This window comes from Nomascus leucogenys, chromosome 15, assembly GCF_006542625.1.
Source record: "Nomascus leucogenys isolate Asia chromosome 15, Asia_NLE_v1, whole genome shotgun sequence".
Classification (NCBI taxonomy): domain Eukaryota; kingdom Metazoa; phylum Chordata; class Mammalia; order Primates; family Hylobatidae; genus Nomascus; species Nomascus leucogenys.
Window position 1 is genome coordinate 77,291,832 of NC_044395.1, and position 15,931 is coordinate 77,307,762.

The following is a 15,931-nucleotide window of genomic DNA, read 5'->3' on the forward strand; positions in this document are numbered from 1 at the left end:
TCACTCTATAAGACTTCTTTATTGTCTGCCATACTACTAGACTCTAAGTTCTATGATAACAGGGATCTTATCTACATTATTCACAAATTTGTCCATGTGCCTGGAACTTTAGTAGGTACTATATACTCAGGTATCCAGTGATGATAATAACTCCTTTCTAAATTATACTCTAAAGCAAAAGAAAAAAAAGTAAGGAAGGGAAGGCTCAAAATAACATGTATGTTGCAATTTATCTGTTTGATACAAGTAGCTATACATAATTTGCACCAAAAAATTGTATGTAATCTGCAGACAAGATCACCAACAATATATGTTTATCTGTCCTTTCTACAGTTGCAATCTAGCAGATAATCATTACACACAATATCATATACAGGTCATGAAACATTATCACAAAAATATTCCTCTCCATGCTGTACATTTTTCCATGAAAAAAATTATGCGAATGTATTCCAGCCTAATGAGTCAGTCCTAATGAGAACAAAAGCACATTTTAGTGGACAGTGTCAACATTCCTCTGCAAAAAAGGTATTGGTACACTGGGTGCCATGATGAAAGTGGTAGTGGTTGTGGATAGAGGATAGTGAATCTTATTTACACTAACTTTCCAACCTTCAAATGGCTCTCACTAATTAACATAGCACATTAAATTTATAATTCAACAATTTGGTGTCTATAAAATAGGTAATTATGATTAAAATCAGAATCTAAAACTTTTTATCTCAAACTGGTCCTTGAAATTCTATTTCTAAAATTTCTATTCTCCTTCTTTTCTTATGCCATCACAAATTATTTTTCTTGTTTGAACCTATGTGGTCTCATATTTTGTTGCAGTGTCACCTCAAAATAATCAGAATTTTTACATTTAAAGATTTTTTTTCTAATCAGGAAGTGGGAATTAGTAGAGCTTCTTTGCTTTCTCTTCACCTTCTCTGACAGAAAACTTCCTCTGTGGTCATGACATTTCAAAGTAAAACCCTTCCTGAACCCAGGAGATAAGAAACTTTTAGGGCTTGTTTCTAACAGTTCATGAATGAGGGCCATGAGGGCCATTACAGAAAGTAAATAACAGTGGAAACTGTATAAGTGCTGAAAAAATTGTTGTTATTTTTTAGATTTTCTTTTAAATTTTATTTCTTCACAACTATTTTTTGTGACTCAATTATAAGTACAGAATATGATCCATTAAAAAAAACTACAGGTTTTACTTGATTTCATAAACATCTTTTTGACTTCATATTTATTTTAAAGTAGAATGAGGTAAAATGTTTATTAAATTTTATATTAGCAGGGTCCTCCCACTCCAACACACACTCACACATACACACACACAATATATGTGGGTTTGCAGGTCTGCCCAGAAACTTAAAATCCTTCTATTGTTTTTTTTCCTGTAAAGAAAAATTGGTTAGTGACATGGTACTTACAGCATAAGTCATTACAGGTCTGATATTACAGTTGTTACAAAATATTGAATCTATCCAGTGAAAAAGAAGCACAAAGGGAATTTCCAAATGCAGCTGCTATTTCCCATTTGTTAAATCCTTTTATTACACCATATAAGTACACAGCTGGGAAATACTATAGAGTGGGAGTTTAAACAAAATATTTTGGCTTCTAGTCATTCGGAATACACAAAGGCTCCAGTGGAAAGCAATGTTTGACAGCAAAAGAAAGTGAAAGTTTGAAAACATGTCTAGCAAGTATGATTTCTTTTACATTAATATTTAACTTACTTGTACCATTAAACTATTTTATACTATCACAAACCACATTTAATATAGATTTGGTAAGAAAATTATTAATAAATATTTTAAGACAAAATTTTAGATCATAAAAGTTTGAGAATAACCCACCAAAGTAACTTGGCACTTATCAAGACAGAAACAAAATTTTTCTAGGAAAAATAAGTATAGTGTTCTCAAAGAAATAAAATTTGAACTGTATTATTTCTTCTTCTACCCATATTTTCCAGTCCAATTCTTTTTATTTGTCTATGACTAGATTTGGCATAAAAGCCAAAATATATCTTAAACACATCCTTTCTCTCTAGCCACTCTTCCTTTACACTAATCCAAGCCATTCATCTCTCACCTAAACTTCTGAAATAGACTCCCAGTGGGTCCTCCTTCTTTCACTCTTGTCTCTCTCCCATCCATTCATTATACCACAGCCAGAATTTATCTGTTTGAAATGTTTTTGAACGCTTCAAACGTTTTCCATTGAACTTAGATCAAATCTCACATCCATAATGTTATCTCCAAGGTCCTGTTTGATATAGCCTCTACCAATCTCTCCAACTATATCTTATGCTATATTGCATCCTTCGTCATAACTCTCCAGCGATGAAGGCTATCTTTTACTTTCTGAAATTAAGCAGTAACTTTCTCACTGCAAATACTTCATACATGCTGTTCCCTCTGCAGTTTTACTCTTTGTTCCACTCTACCTGATTAGTTCTTACCATCCTTGGCTCAGTGAGGGCATTCCTAACAATCTATTCTAAATTAGGTTTGCCCCATTACGTTCTCACATAGCATTCTGTTCTTTCTCCTCATACATAGCAAACATCACATTTTAATTATATATTTGTGTATATATTTATTTAATTTCTATTCCTTCTCCCAGACTATAAACTCCATGAAGGCATGTATCATGTCTGCTTTGTTCACAACTATATAGTCAGCACCTAATAGAATGCTTGGCACATAGATGGTACTCAATAAATATTTGTTGAAATAAAAATGAAACATCACTCCATTATCTTGCCAATAAGCAAGTGGCAGTGACTGGATATCTATTTCACCTTGGAGGTGTTAAAATGAACAACTTAAGTTCAATCAGAAAAACAGACTTGCTTTATTACCTTCTTCCTACTCAAGAAAAATAAATCTTCCAGTGGATCGAACTGTACAATTTTGATCCCTTTCAAAACTAAAATTAGTCTAGAAACTACCTTTCAATCCTCTGCTTCTCACCTACTGCTTCAGAGCACTGGCTGTGTCTGCAAAAAAAAGAAAAATGTCTGCCTTCATAAATTGTTGAATTAAGTCTCTGAGACATTAAGCATCAAATAAGAATTTAAATATGTGTTATTAGTAGTAAAGGCATTGTAAATATTACCTTATTTTTTAAGAAAAATTTTCTCAGTGCCCACTTAAAATAATTTTCATTAACTTAATTTTTGTTAGCCAAAATTTAAGAAATACAAAATGGGGTTTAAAACTTCTAATCTAATAAAATATATTAAGATTTGAATCTCTTCTAGATGCTAAAAAAATTGAATATTTTTGCTTTGAACTAGATAATTAATGTCACTGACTATGGTTTCTGTTCTGATGGTTAGAGATGGAATTTAACATGGGAAAGCTGGCTAATACACTGCATGTATTTGATGTTGTTTCTACTTTTCGAGAAAACTCCTGTAGTCTGATTGACTGATTCTCATGAGGTTTGCATGCCCTTTTGAAATTAATATATAGGCACATAAGTGAGAAAAGCTTTATTATAAATCAAGAATGACCATTAAAAGTGATAAATACCTGCATTTTCTCATTGAAGGTGTATTCAACATATGACCTCATTCACACAGACATATTTGCTTAATTAAATTTTTCAATATTAATATATAAGCATACTTTATTTGATCATACCTATTTTATGATATTACCAAGTTAACCACCTTAAATTCATGGATTCATAGAATAAGATAACCAATCCCCCCACAAAAATCAATCAGTAAAATATATTATTGGCACATTGACCTAATAATAAACATATATACAATAAATCACAAACCATTTTTCAAGTTTTTTGAGTTATTAGTATCTTAGTAATATGTACCTGGTAGTTGTTTCATGATCTAAACAAAAATAACTCTAAGGTCATCTATTTCCCTAAAATATCTATTTATAATGAGGACATTCTAAGGAATGCATTTAGTGGCAGTGGTCAAATTTTAAAGGCTCACCATTCTTTGCTGAGATGACAGAACGCTGTCCCAGTCAGCATCTTGTTGAATGGTATTGACAAGTGTTGGTAGCTCCTCAGAGTGAGGTTTATTGTGCATTATGGGGTGCAGAGGCAGATGGGAGGCCACATGTTGATCACTGCCCTCTTCCTTTTCCCTTGAGGTTAAATCCTGGGTCATGGCATCCTCTCCATCAGCTGCACAGGCAAATGGAGAGGTGGCTTGCTTGGAAGACATTCTTCTGCAGAAGGAAAACAGAATGGATTAAAAATGGCTGTCAATAACAAAACATAAACCAACCCTTGTATTTGGCTAGTTCAGGAAAAAAGGAAAGGTATTTAACTTTAGAGATATTTGTGGTCCACTCTAAACCCCAGAAAAAGAACTCCTGGATTATGTGTCCTTCTTTCCCTCTTTGCTTTTAACTCAGCAAACCTCTTCCCAGTAATTACTGCATATTTTCCCTCTTACAATCCATTAATGATTTTTTTACAGAGTAAGTTTTCATAATGGACAGGGTGTGTATGTGTATAATTTTCCTCCTAGTTTTCTTAACTAGATTATAAGCTTCTTGAGAGTATTTAGGGTGATAGTTAGCAATGGAAAAAAATGAATGAATGAACTGGCAAATGAGTCAGTTTCCAAGATGATTTGAAAGCACAAATATCCAACTTTCTCCTATGGTTGATGTAGGAGCAAAAGAAGTATACGTAGGAAAATATATTCAGGAGAGTAAATAATTCATAATTAAAGTCCTAAATAAATCTGATCCTGACTTCTTTGTTTACACTTTGTATTATTAGGGCTGGGCCTAACACTACTTAGTGCCATCTAAAGCTTTTTAAAAGACCTTTAAAATGAGTCAATTGTTGTAACTTAACTTTTAAGTGACATATTGATTGAGTGGCTGATACTGTTAGATTAGTTTTAGGGCAATTTTGTAGCATTTGAATTAAGTATCTGAAATAGCTATACCTCTATTTTATATTAGGAAGTACATACAAGATTCAAAGCATTTACCATGAAAATAGTAAAATGCCTACTGTGCATAATATTTAAAACCTCCAAATACAATACTGAACATTCATTTATATGCCCACAAATAAACATCAACTACACTCTGCATGACAAGGTCTCCATTCCGTGCTCTCATATAAAATCAGAAAACCATGATTATTAAATAGAATTTCAAAATGTTTAGACTATCATTTTATCAAGATGAATTTCTTGGCAAAATGGTTAGAAAATAAAACCACTGAAAGTGTGTAACTTAACAGAAGAGAGAATTGAGCATTTTTTCTAAAACTTTACATTGTTTTTAGTTTATTACATCTTTAGCTCTAAAACTGCTGTGTAATGAAAGGAATAAAATCTCCACCTTAATTGCTATTTAACATTAATTGATTTCATACCATTTTTTAAAAAATGCACAAATCAGTTAACATAGGAAACCACATGAGCATTTTTCAAATTAGCAAATCATTAACTTGCTAGTACTGTTTCTACAGACAAATAAATACTGATTAAAGGGTCTAGAAATCTGAGATTAACAGTTAAATTTACAAATCTGTCACATGCTTTCATGAATATTGCAGTGAAGGAAATATCAAGTGCAAAGAAAAATAATTAAGTTAATTCCAATTTAAACAGCAGTTTTTATGTAGCAGCCCATGTTTCACATAGGATTTAACAGCTAATGCTAAATTTCTCCCAATTAATGAGGGGGCTCAGATTTAGTATCCTACAGTGACAAAAATTAATATAAGATCAGCTAATCTAATTATGCACAGTTCTAAATAAAAGTATTACAGGCTTTTGAAGTGCTTTGAAACATAAATGCTGACACCAATTTTTAATAATCATTCTACAAATAACAAAAATTGTATCTATTAAATTTAATACTAGAAAATAAAATAGGGGAAAGGGAATGCAAAAGAATGCCTATAATTTCTTTGAGAAGAAATGAATTAAATGTTCTAAAGAGTGCTATATCAATAAATCAGATATATTCTTGATCAATTTATATCAATAATAACAAATGAACAAACATATACATGATTATGAAAAATGGTAGCCAGTGGATGCTTCTTAGTATAAGAGAATTACTGTATGGCTTACTTTACCGGCCCCATAATTACTATTAGTAAAACCAGGCAAATTATAACTGTTCTGCAAGTTTATCAAGAGCTTGCCACAAACAAGAATGATTTCCTATTTCAGATACTGACAATATCAATAATCATTCACATTAAAAACAAAAGAATGAATGTACTTCTGCTTTTTAAAATAGTTAAATACAACTGAAAGTCATGATCCAAAAATCAGAGTGACTTTAGTTCCCTTAACAAACATCCTCTTATTATAAAGTGAATTGGCTCCTTCCAATAGCAATGTCTATGATTTTTGCTTTAGCTTAAATTAATCATGACAAAACTCAAAATGAAAACAGTCTCTTAAGAATAATTTCAACTATAAACTGCACCAGTGAACAATAGTGCACAATCCTAATTAAATACAACTCTGCAGCTGTAAAAATAGACTAAATCTATGAGTTGAGTTTAAAGGATGGTTTGTTAGAATATTTTCTTAAGGAAGGCTCGGTCCTCAGTCTTAATCAGCCAATAAATTATTTCCTGCAATTACATTAAATAGAAAATTATCTTCAAATGGGGAGTGTTAATTGAAAATCAAAATTCAGAGGGAAGTTTAGAAATTACACGCTGAATACAATTAGTGAGGAAAGGCTTCACCTCTACTTCATCAACAGTCTTCTGGTGATTCCTCCAGTGGCCATTCAGGAATGCTACCTATTTATAACATCTCACAATTTGTCTTTTATTTTGCACCTACAAATACATATGTGTATCAAGGTTGCAAACAAAACACAAGCTGCCAAAAAAAAGCAATATTAAATCTGAGTGTTCATCCTCAGTTCACACTATCGTTAGAGGAAAAGGAGACAGGGGAGGTAGGACAACAATGGTTAACAATCAAGAAAAACACACCCAATTTTGAAATCCCTTTCCTTAACAAAGGAATTAACATTTTTTTGTTCCAAAAATACTTTTCCAAATCATATAATTTCTTGTTTTTGCTTTATTATAGTTCTCAAATGCATTGCTAGTGGAGAAAAAGACGGGTTTTGTTTTTAGCAAGGTATTTCCTTGAGCATTTCCTTTTGGTAGAATTGTTGGGGTTTTTTTGTTTACATCTTTTTTTACATTTGGTTTTGTTGTTGATTTTTGTTTTGGGTGGCAGTTTTGAGTTTTGTTATAAAATGTTCACAAATTGTTTTTAATGCAGAGTTTATTAAATAAATTTTAGATTTGCTGATTATTAGATCTGATTCACTGATTTTTTGCATAATTACTTTATTAAATAATCCTGATGACATCTCATTCATTTCTTTAGCTTTCCCCTTTAAAACATTTTACTCAACCAACCAAACTGTATTCTAGAAGCTTCAATGACACTTGACTTTTGGTAATGCCTTTACTATAACCACTGTACCATAGTTACTCTCCTTTAGAAACTCATAAATCAAATATACCCATGTTTCAGTGTTTTAAAATGTCATGTGGAATGCTTACATTTATTTTAATGCTCAGTCAGTAATTTTCCATTGCAAAAATTTTCATCCCCAACATATTAAAACAGCACCTTACTTTAGCTGCTGCCTTATACAACTAATAAGCAAAAGAAAATCAAAATCCTTGTGGAAATGGTCAATTTCGATGTGACTTTACTTTGTTTTATTTTTGCACTATTATAACTTAAAAATCATTCAAATGAATTGTTTTTTTAATTTGTATTAAAAAAAAATCTCCCTAGTTATACCCCCTGAAAACAGGGGTTTATAATGGAAGTGCTGACACAACCCTAACTAAAGCAGCGCAAATGTTGCCGCTATAATACACAAAATCAAGTTCTATTATTCTAAACTATCCTCGCTCATGGGATTTTTCTTTACTGTGCTCCCAGCCAAACTGCTGAAGCATGAAAAATTTAAATGCAATCAAATGCGCCCAATTCTACTTTACTAGAACAAGTGTCTACAGTGGTACAATCTTAAAAGGAGATGCAACAGATTTGTTTGGTGTTTTTTTTAACTGTTTATTTATAATACAGTGCATTGGAGATAAAATAAAAGAGGAAATTACACTCACATGGTACCAGTGTATTGACTACACAGAGTACATTATAATCAGAGAGAAAAACTACATTGTCAACTTATCACATTGGTTAAACAAGATGGTTTTCTAGGGCATAACTATTATCAAGTAAAACCTTCAAAGAGAATTATATATCTTTGGGACACATAAAACTAAATTCCCATCATATGTTCCCTGAGTTTGAAATGTCTCTGCCCAACAATCAAGTGAACTCCCAGGATGCCAGGCCATTGGGAAGAATTTCGGGCTTAGGACTTTTGGAAATGAGATTGCTAGAGATAAAGCCTCCAGTTACTGAGAATGTTCTCTAGGAAGTCAGTAGGAACACCTCTAGAAAGGTGATAATTATTTTACTCCAAAACACCAGTACAAAGTCTGAATGTTTGGGCTATTACAAACTTACTCAGACAGTAAATTTATTTTCTGTTCTGCAACAATAAATCAAAATTAGTTGGCCCAAGACTTTATAAAATAATGAGAATGCTGGATACGTGCACATTAAGTCCTCTATCTCAGAATATCATATTTTCTAGAACTTTTCTGATTTGACATTATTCTTTAAAAACAGTTATTTTTATATGTTTAAAGTCAGGATTATTTTTAAACAACTTCAAACTTTTAAACTTTCTCATAAGGCATAATCACTCAAAATTACATTTTTTTAATTATAGCTTTAAAAGTATCCATCTTTCAAAACTGTCATTTCAAGCTTACATAATTATCAAAAAAAGCCACTGAATTCATCATAGCAATATATTTAACTGGATTTTTGAAAATATTTCCATTATTTTTATGATTATTATCAAATGGCATTCACTTTCCCAGTGCGTTACATTTATTCAAAAGAAGTCCTTTTTTTAACATAAAGCAACATTTTAAGAGTTGTTCTACTTATTTAAAAAAATTAAAACTTCAGGCCAACATTCACATTTATTTTTGCAGCTTAGCCCCAGGCTACCAAGGTAGACTCATCTCAGTCAGATAATTCACTGTTAATATAATGCTGTACTTCAGCTGATATTGAGAAATAAACAACTAATTTTCCAAAAATATAACGCAGTGCCTCTCATCTTAAGGAACATGAGTAACAGATATGTTTAGTTGCCAAAATGCACAATACCCAGGAACCTCTACAAAGGACACCAGTCCACCCAGCCTAGGGCAAAGAATGATTTTAAAACCCTGTTCTTCTATCTCTAATTTCCACATTCAAGGATCTTGGGGAAGGGAGGATGGCATGGTACACCCTAATTCTAGACATTAAAATGAAGACATTCCTTTTAAAACACTCCTCAATTCATTCCAGTAAAGTCGGAGGGTGCTTACTAATTATTTGTATTACTTTATACAACACTGCCACCTCATCTCCCCCAATCCACCTCCAAACTTTCCTCTGCTTCTGCCAGATTTTTCTTTTTCTTCCATCTATTTAACAAGTAATTAAGAAAATTCAGGTGAAAAGAAGGTAACTATTTTCAGAATTAGCTTGGAAAGTTATAAACCTATCTTCTAGAGTTTGTAGCAGCACTTTCAGAACAGATATGGTAACACATGAGGACAATACCTATTAGAAGAAAACTCGCTGATTTGAATTAGCTGTCAAATCAATGCAGATGAGGTAAATGAAATACATTTGAAGCCCTTGAAGTATGTCTAAGAAAGTGCTTAAATTAATGGATTCTGACTTTTCCAAGGGTCCAATTTTTCACAGCAAAGCACCAAAATTGTCTCCAAAGGCCCTCTGAGCTTCTTACAAAACAAGAACTACCTGGAACAGATTCTTCTTAAGTCATCAAAGTTTGTGTTTCTAGAGTTTATATTTAGCTGACAATATTGCTGTCACTTTATGTAGCTTAAGACTGTTCTTTGGACTAGAGCTCATATGTCTTGGAATGCTTTGACTCATGAATTGTTTCTCCTGATAATGTTACATCACGTAACTACCTCTGTCTAATTGGTTAGTATCTGCTGGAAGAGACAGGCAGCCAGCCTAACGACTGGCCTGCTGACTGACTGCCTATGGAAAACCTATAATTATTAAGTGTCCCTGAGTATCTGGTTTCTTCCTGGGATCAAAACAACTTGACTTCATGTAACCTCTATCTATACTTTTTGCTTGATATAAATAATATGGTTTTCTCACAGTTTATCTACCAGTAACTTTTTGGAATTTTTGCTTTGGAAAGCCAGGCCCAGATTTTATAAATAAATTCAGTGACTTAACAATAAGAGTAAAACCTAACAATAGCTACTATAAATATACACTAACAGAGGATTTTAATCTAGCACAATGACTTTATAGCTCAACGAAAGGCCTCTGTGTGGCTGGAGTGAAAGAAAGCTGTCTAAAATAATAGCAGAATGAATTTATTTAAGTTCATTACTTTGAATCTCCTCTTCATATAAAATGAGAACTACAGTTTTTTAAGTGAATAAACAGACATCTCTCTGTCAGCGTGAAACTGGCCCATTAATATGGAAGCCCAAGTACAGGATATCTTATCCAATTATATTAATAAAAATCATAAACCAGAACAATAACTTCTCAGAGACAAAGTGCAGGAAATTGTCACTTTATACTTTTCCATTCTTAACTCGAATTTCCCTCTTCAATATTTCCAGAAAAAAAGAGAAAAATGAATATTGATACTATATAGATTGTTTCAAAATATGAAAATTCACACAAACACTGAACAAATTTATACAAAGAAGCTCATCTCTGAGGTTCTCCTTTAGCTAAATAAGGCAATCTACCAAGTCCACTCTTTCAAGTGATGAAATAAGGTATAAATTTCGGTTCCTATTCAAAGAAAGACAAGAAGAAGAGAAAGAAGAGGGAGGGAGGAAGGGAGTGAGAGTAGAGCGGGAGGGGAAGGGGAGGGGAAAAGAGGGGAGAAGGTAAAAGGGGAGGAGAAAAACAACCATGGCTTTGCAGTTCATTTTCAGTTTGTCTACTTAATGAAAACCTCATTGTACAAGCCTGAAAACCATTTCCAGCAGGCAAAGTATTTCTGATTCAGCAGAGGTTACACAAGCATCAAAGCAGTTAAATATAGGTGCCAAGCTGCATTGCCAGGAGCTCTTAGTACTGTGAGTTAGTGTTACCTGACAGCTTAGTGAATATAAAATTACTTGTTTCTCCAATTGAAGACAATCAAATTGTCACCTTCCATTGTAATAATGCACAACTAGTGATCAGCAAAGTGCAAACATAATTACCATGAAGAAAACAAAAAATCAAATCTAAATCTCTCAACAGAGTAAACACATCTATCTGCTTCCCCAAAAAAGGAGTGCATTTTAATCCTGAAGGCTATGATGCAATCTTCATGTTATTTAATAATAAGATGTATTCATCTTAAATTAAATAAAAATGAAAAACAAGAAATACTAATTCATAAAAAGTGACTACAAATATTAATAAGAGCACTACAACTTTCCAGACATTTCCAAGCACAAAGGCCTACAAATTATATCACTGCCATTTGAACCCATATCATTAAAGGGTATGTCAGTGCATTTTCCATTATAAAAACTTTGTTTTTAGAGATGTCTTTCCAGCCTAGCAACCTTCCTGAAGGTTGAAAAGGACAGGCAGGATCCAACCTCAAAAGCTTTTGTCTTAATTTTTCTTTAACAGAGAGTTATGCTTCATTTTTGTCTTCTAAAGTAGCTTATATTTTTGATGTTGAAAATTCATCTCATGAAGTGATTTAATATCTCTACACAAGTTTAGAAAAATAACCAAGCATAGGACACATATCCACAACTGTTTTTGAGACACTCAGCATCTGGAATTCTCATCCAAATTTGGTGACCATATTGGCTCACTACCAAAGTGATCTCAGTAACCTGAAGCTAAATTAGTATTAAAGGACTGAAAATTTGACATGGTTCTCCCACACTCCGAAGATTCCTAAGATACAAATTAAAATGAATATAATTAATATAGATAATGCTCCAAACAAACTGCATTTTTAAAGCTCTCTTAGAAAAGTGATTTTATTTCATAACTAACTCAAGATTTAAGACATTCAAATTTATATCATTCCTTCCGATACAGCAAAAACTCTAATCATTCTCAAAATACTCTAAATATAGGGGCTTTTTCCATCAATAATGTCATTTTTATCAGAAAATACGTCCTACAGCTAGGCTGGGTGTGGTGGTTCATGCCTGTAATCCCATCACTTTGGGAGGCTAAGGCAAGTGGATTACTTGAGGTCAGGAGTTTGAGACCAGCCTGGCCAACAAGGTGAAGTCCTGTCTCTACTAAGACTATGAAAATTAGCCAGCCATGGCGGTGCGTGCCTGTAATCCAAGCTCTGCAGGAAGTTGAGGCAGGAGAATTGCTTGAACCTGGGAGGTGGAGGTTGCAGTGAGCCAAGAGCGTGCCACTGCACTCTAGCCTGGGTGACAGAGCAAGGCTCTGTCAAAAAAAAAAAAAAAAAAGAAGAAGAAGAGAAAAGAAAAGACAAGAAAGAGAGGGAGGGAGGGAGGAAGGAAGGAAGGAAGGAAGGAAGGAAGGAAGGAAGGAAGGAAGGAAGGAAGGAAGGAAGGGAAGGGAAGGAAGGGAAAGCAAGCAAGAAAGAAAATATTTCCTACATCTAATGCCTGATATGCTTGATGTTCCATTTTTACCATATGCCTGATATGCCATTTTACCAATATTTCCTACAGCTAATGCTAGATATTTCCATTTTAACCATTTCATTTTTGAAATATTTCCTATAGCTAATGCCTGACATGCCTAATATTCCATTCCAATTTTAGAACAGATAATTCTGTTCTAAATGACATCATTTATGATCATTTAACACAAAAATAGACCAGTTTAGCAAAAAAAAAAGGGGGGGAGGCACTGACTACACCAAGGTGACAGTGAAATGAATAGAGGCTCATCAAGAGCATAGGCTCTCCTGAGCTTGAATCTTAGAATACAAACCCAGACATTAAAATAATGCTTTCATCTGATATCAGTCTCAACTGGTGTTCCTCAATCTTGCATTGTGTTCCTCATTCTCCATTCCTCTATTTTATTACAAAGGAGTAGAGGAAGGAATGAGATGAAGACATTGGTTGAACATCGGTGGCTAAATCAGAAGGAAAACAAGGATAGCAAGAAACAAGAGAAAGGGGAAGTCCAATCTCTAGCTGCACGTTTTATTTTGATTTGAGATAACCTTAACATCATTAAGAGAAGTGTCTGGATGTAAGAAATAAGATGGTTTTAGAAAAACATCTTTTTCCTTGCTCTTAGAACTTTCAAATAATATAATACAATTTTTTCCAAGAGACACTTCTTATAAGCTCAGCACAATAAAAACCTCCCAGGCAAAGGGGATTGCAATCAGTATTTCCCAAACTTCGATGATCAGTAATTTAATCAATTCCTGAAATTATACTCCTACAGAGTATTTATTACAATATAGTAAAATAAAAAGTATCAACAAGAGGAAGAAAACGAAACTTCTTGTCAGAGAATGTCTTTCAGACCCTGGGAGATAAATGCTTACATAGCATAAGCTTATGGTAAATGGGAAAAAGGAGAACTCATTAAAATATTTCGTTTAATTAAAAAACAAGTTTATTCTGCATATTTCATGAGGACAGGGATCATCTGTCTTGTTCATTGCTGGATCCCCAGTGCCCAGCACAGTGTACAACACATCGTAGACAATCAATAGATGGGAAAGAGGGAGGAAAAGGCAGAGAGGGAGAGATAGGCAAATAGCTTATTGTTTTAAATTAAAGTGAATAGATAATCACAGAAAATACCACTCCATGTTAATACTGCCAATCTAAACACTATTATTTCTCTATACTCTTTTTATCAAGCATCTCATTAAGTCATAAGATTATTATATCCATATCCCCAACACTAAACTCTCTCATCTCCCAGAAATCCAACAGTCCTGAAATGACTGTGAAGTATTTATATCAAGATATGCTCTGCAATTTCATATTAAACACCTTAAAACTAGATTCATCACTATTTTCCTCAACACCTCCCCTCATTCATCCACACCCAGAAGAGTACCACTGTCAGAATCATCAAGGTTCAAAACATGAACACTCTATCCACCTCCTCATTTTTATCCTTGCTTCTCAATGCCAGCCAGTCATGAAGCTTCATCAGCTATTCCTTAATGTTTCTTATGCTCATCTCTCTTACCATACTTATAATCACCTTAGCACAGGGCTTTTTCACACCTCATACCTAAACTCTTACAACAGACCCTAAACTACTTTCTCTATTTCAGTATCTCCTCCACCAAATCAATCTTACAGCTGCTCCCTTCATCAGGCCACTCTCCTGATCAAAAAACATCAGTGGCTCTCCCCCAATGACAAAATAAAGTCCAAACTCCTGATCCTGGCACTCGAGGCCCTCCATCCAGATACAACCAATCTTTATAAATGTATCTTCACCAGTCAAACTTCACTTATTGTTGCCTCCTAGCCTTTGCTATGCCTGTCTCTCCCTATTTTCCTCACTTTCCTTTCTTATTGTTAGGAAACCAACTGAGACTATTCCAGGTAACTATGATCTACCCCTCTTCTAAACACCTCTAATAAGATCTCTGAGAAATTATTTTTTATATCACTTATTCAACACTTAATGGATATTACCTCACATAATCTTTTAAAAATGTTTAATATCATTATATTTTCTAAGTAACCCCAACCGCATTACAAACTTCTCAAGGGTGAGAACAAAATCCTATCTTTCTCTGCATTCCCACAATACCTAGAACAATGTTTTGTGAAAAGAAACACTCAGTAAATACTTCCCAATTATTTAAATATTATTAAACTAATAGACATAAATAAATTTAGGGTATTATCTTCAACCAGAAAAAAGTAGCCATGAAAAAGGACTTAAACTGGTTTCTGGGGGTGTCTCCTCTTTGCACACACTCTGGACAATAAATTCATCTCATATTTTAAAAGTTCTGCATATTCCCTGGCAAAGAAAGCCTCCCAAAATGATCAATTTATGTTGTCAGAAACATAAAAAAAGATGGATAAATGAATTGAACCAGTGGACAGATGATGGATGGATGGATGGATGGATGGATGGATGGATGTTGAAGAGATGGTTGAAAAGATACATAGATTATTTTTACTAGATGCTTAGAAAGTACCAGGCAGGCACTGTGCTAAGCACTGCTACATGTATTATTTCATTTAGTTCTCAGAGCAACTCTAGAAGTTAAATAATGTCATTATCCCTGTTTACTGATAAGAAAGCCAAGGCACAAAACTGTTTGTTAAAACAATAAAAAATGAAAACTTGCTTAAGGTCATACCTAGTAAATACAGAGGGCAAAATTTCAACTCAGGTTGGTCTAATGCCAGGGCAGATGCTATTAGAATTAAAAGTGTCTGAAATGTAAATTAAATAAATTATTAACTATTTTCAATTATTATCTGAATTATTCTTTACTAATTTATACCATTCCTGTAGAATTTTATTTTGAATATTCTGGTTAGATATTCTAAATACTCATTTAATCAGAGCTTAGTAAAAGGATTTGCTATCTTTTTCTTTTCTGTCTACTTCTAAAGTTTGAGATATTTAATTACTAGTTAACAACTTTAAAAAAGAGAGAGAAACATAGAGCAGGTAATTCTCTAACCAATCCATTTAACTCTCATTCTGGGCAATTTGACAACAAAATTGATTAAGGAAGTAGTTAAAGCTACTGACACACAAGGCTGAGAGGTTCACTGTAGTTTTTACACAGTAATTTTCTAACAAATATTTGTTGGTTGTTAACTATCC

The 15,931-nt window shown here is 33.3% G+C and overlaps 1 protein-coding gene across 1 annotated transcript in view; it reads right to left on the minus strand.

Annotated features, from left to right (window-relative positions):
* Positions 1-15,931, minus strand: part of SOX6 (SRY-box transcription factor 6) — a 494,065-nt gene that overhangs the window by 387,543 nt on the left and 90,591 nt on the right. Inside the window, exon 2 of the mRNA XM_030829763.1 lies at positions 3,971-4,211. Coding sequence (XP_030685623.1) covers positions 3,971-4,211 — 241 coding nt within the window. The remainder of the gene's footprint in view (positions 1-3,970; positions 4,212-15,931) is intronic.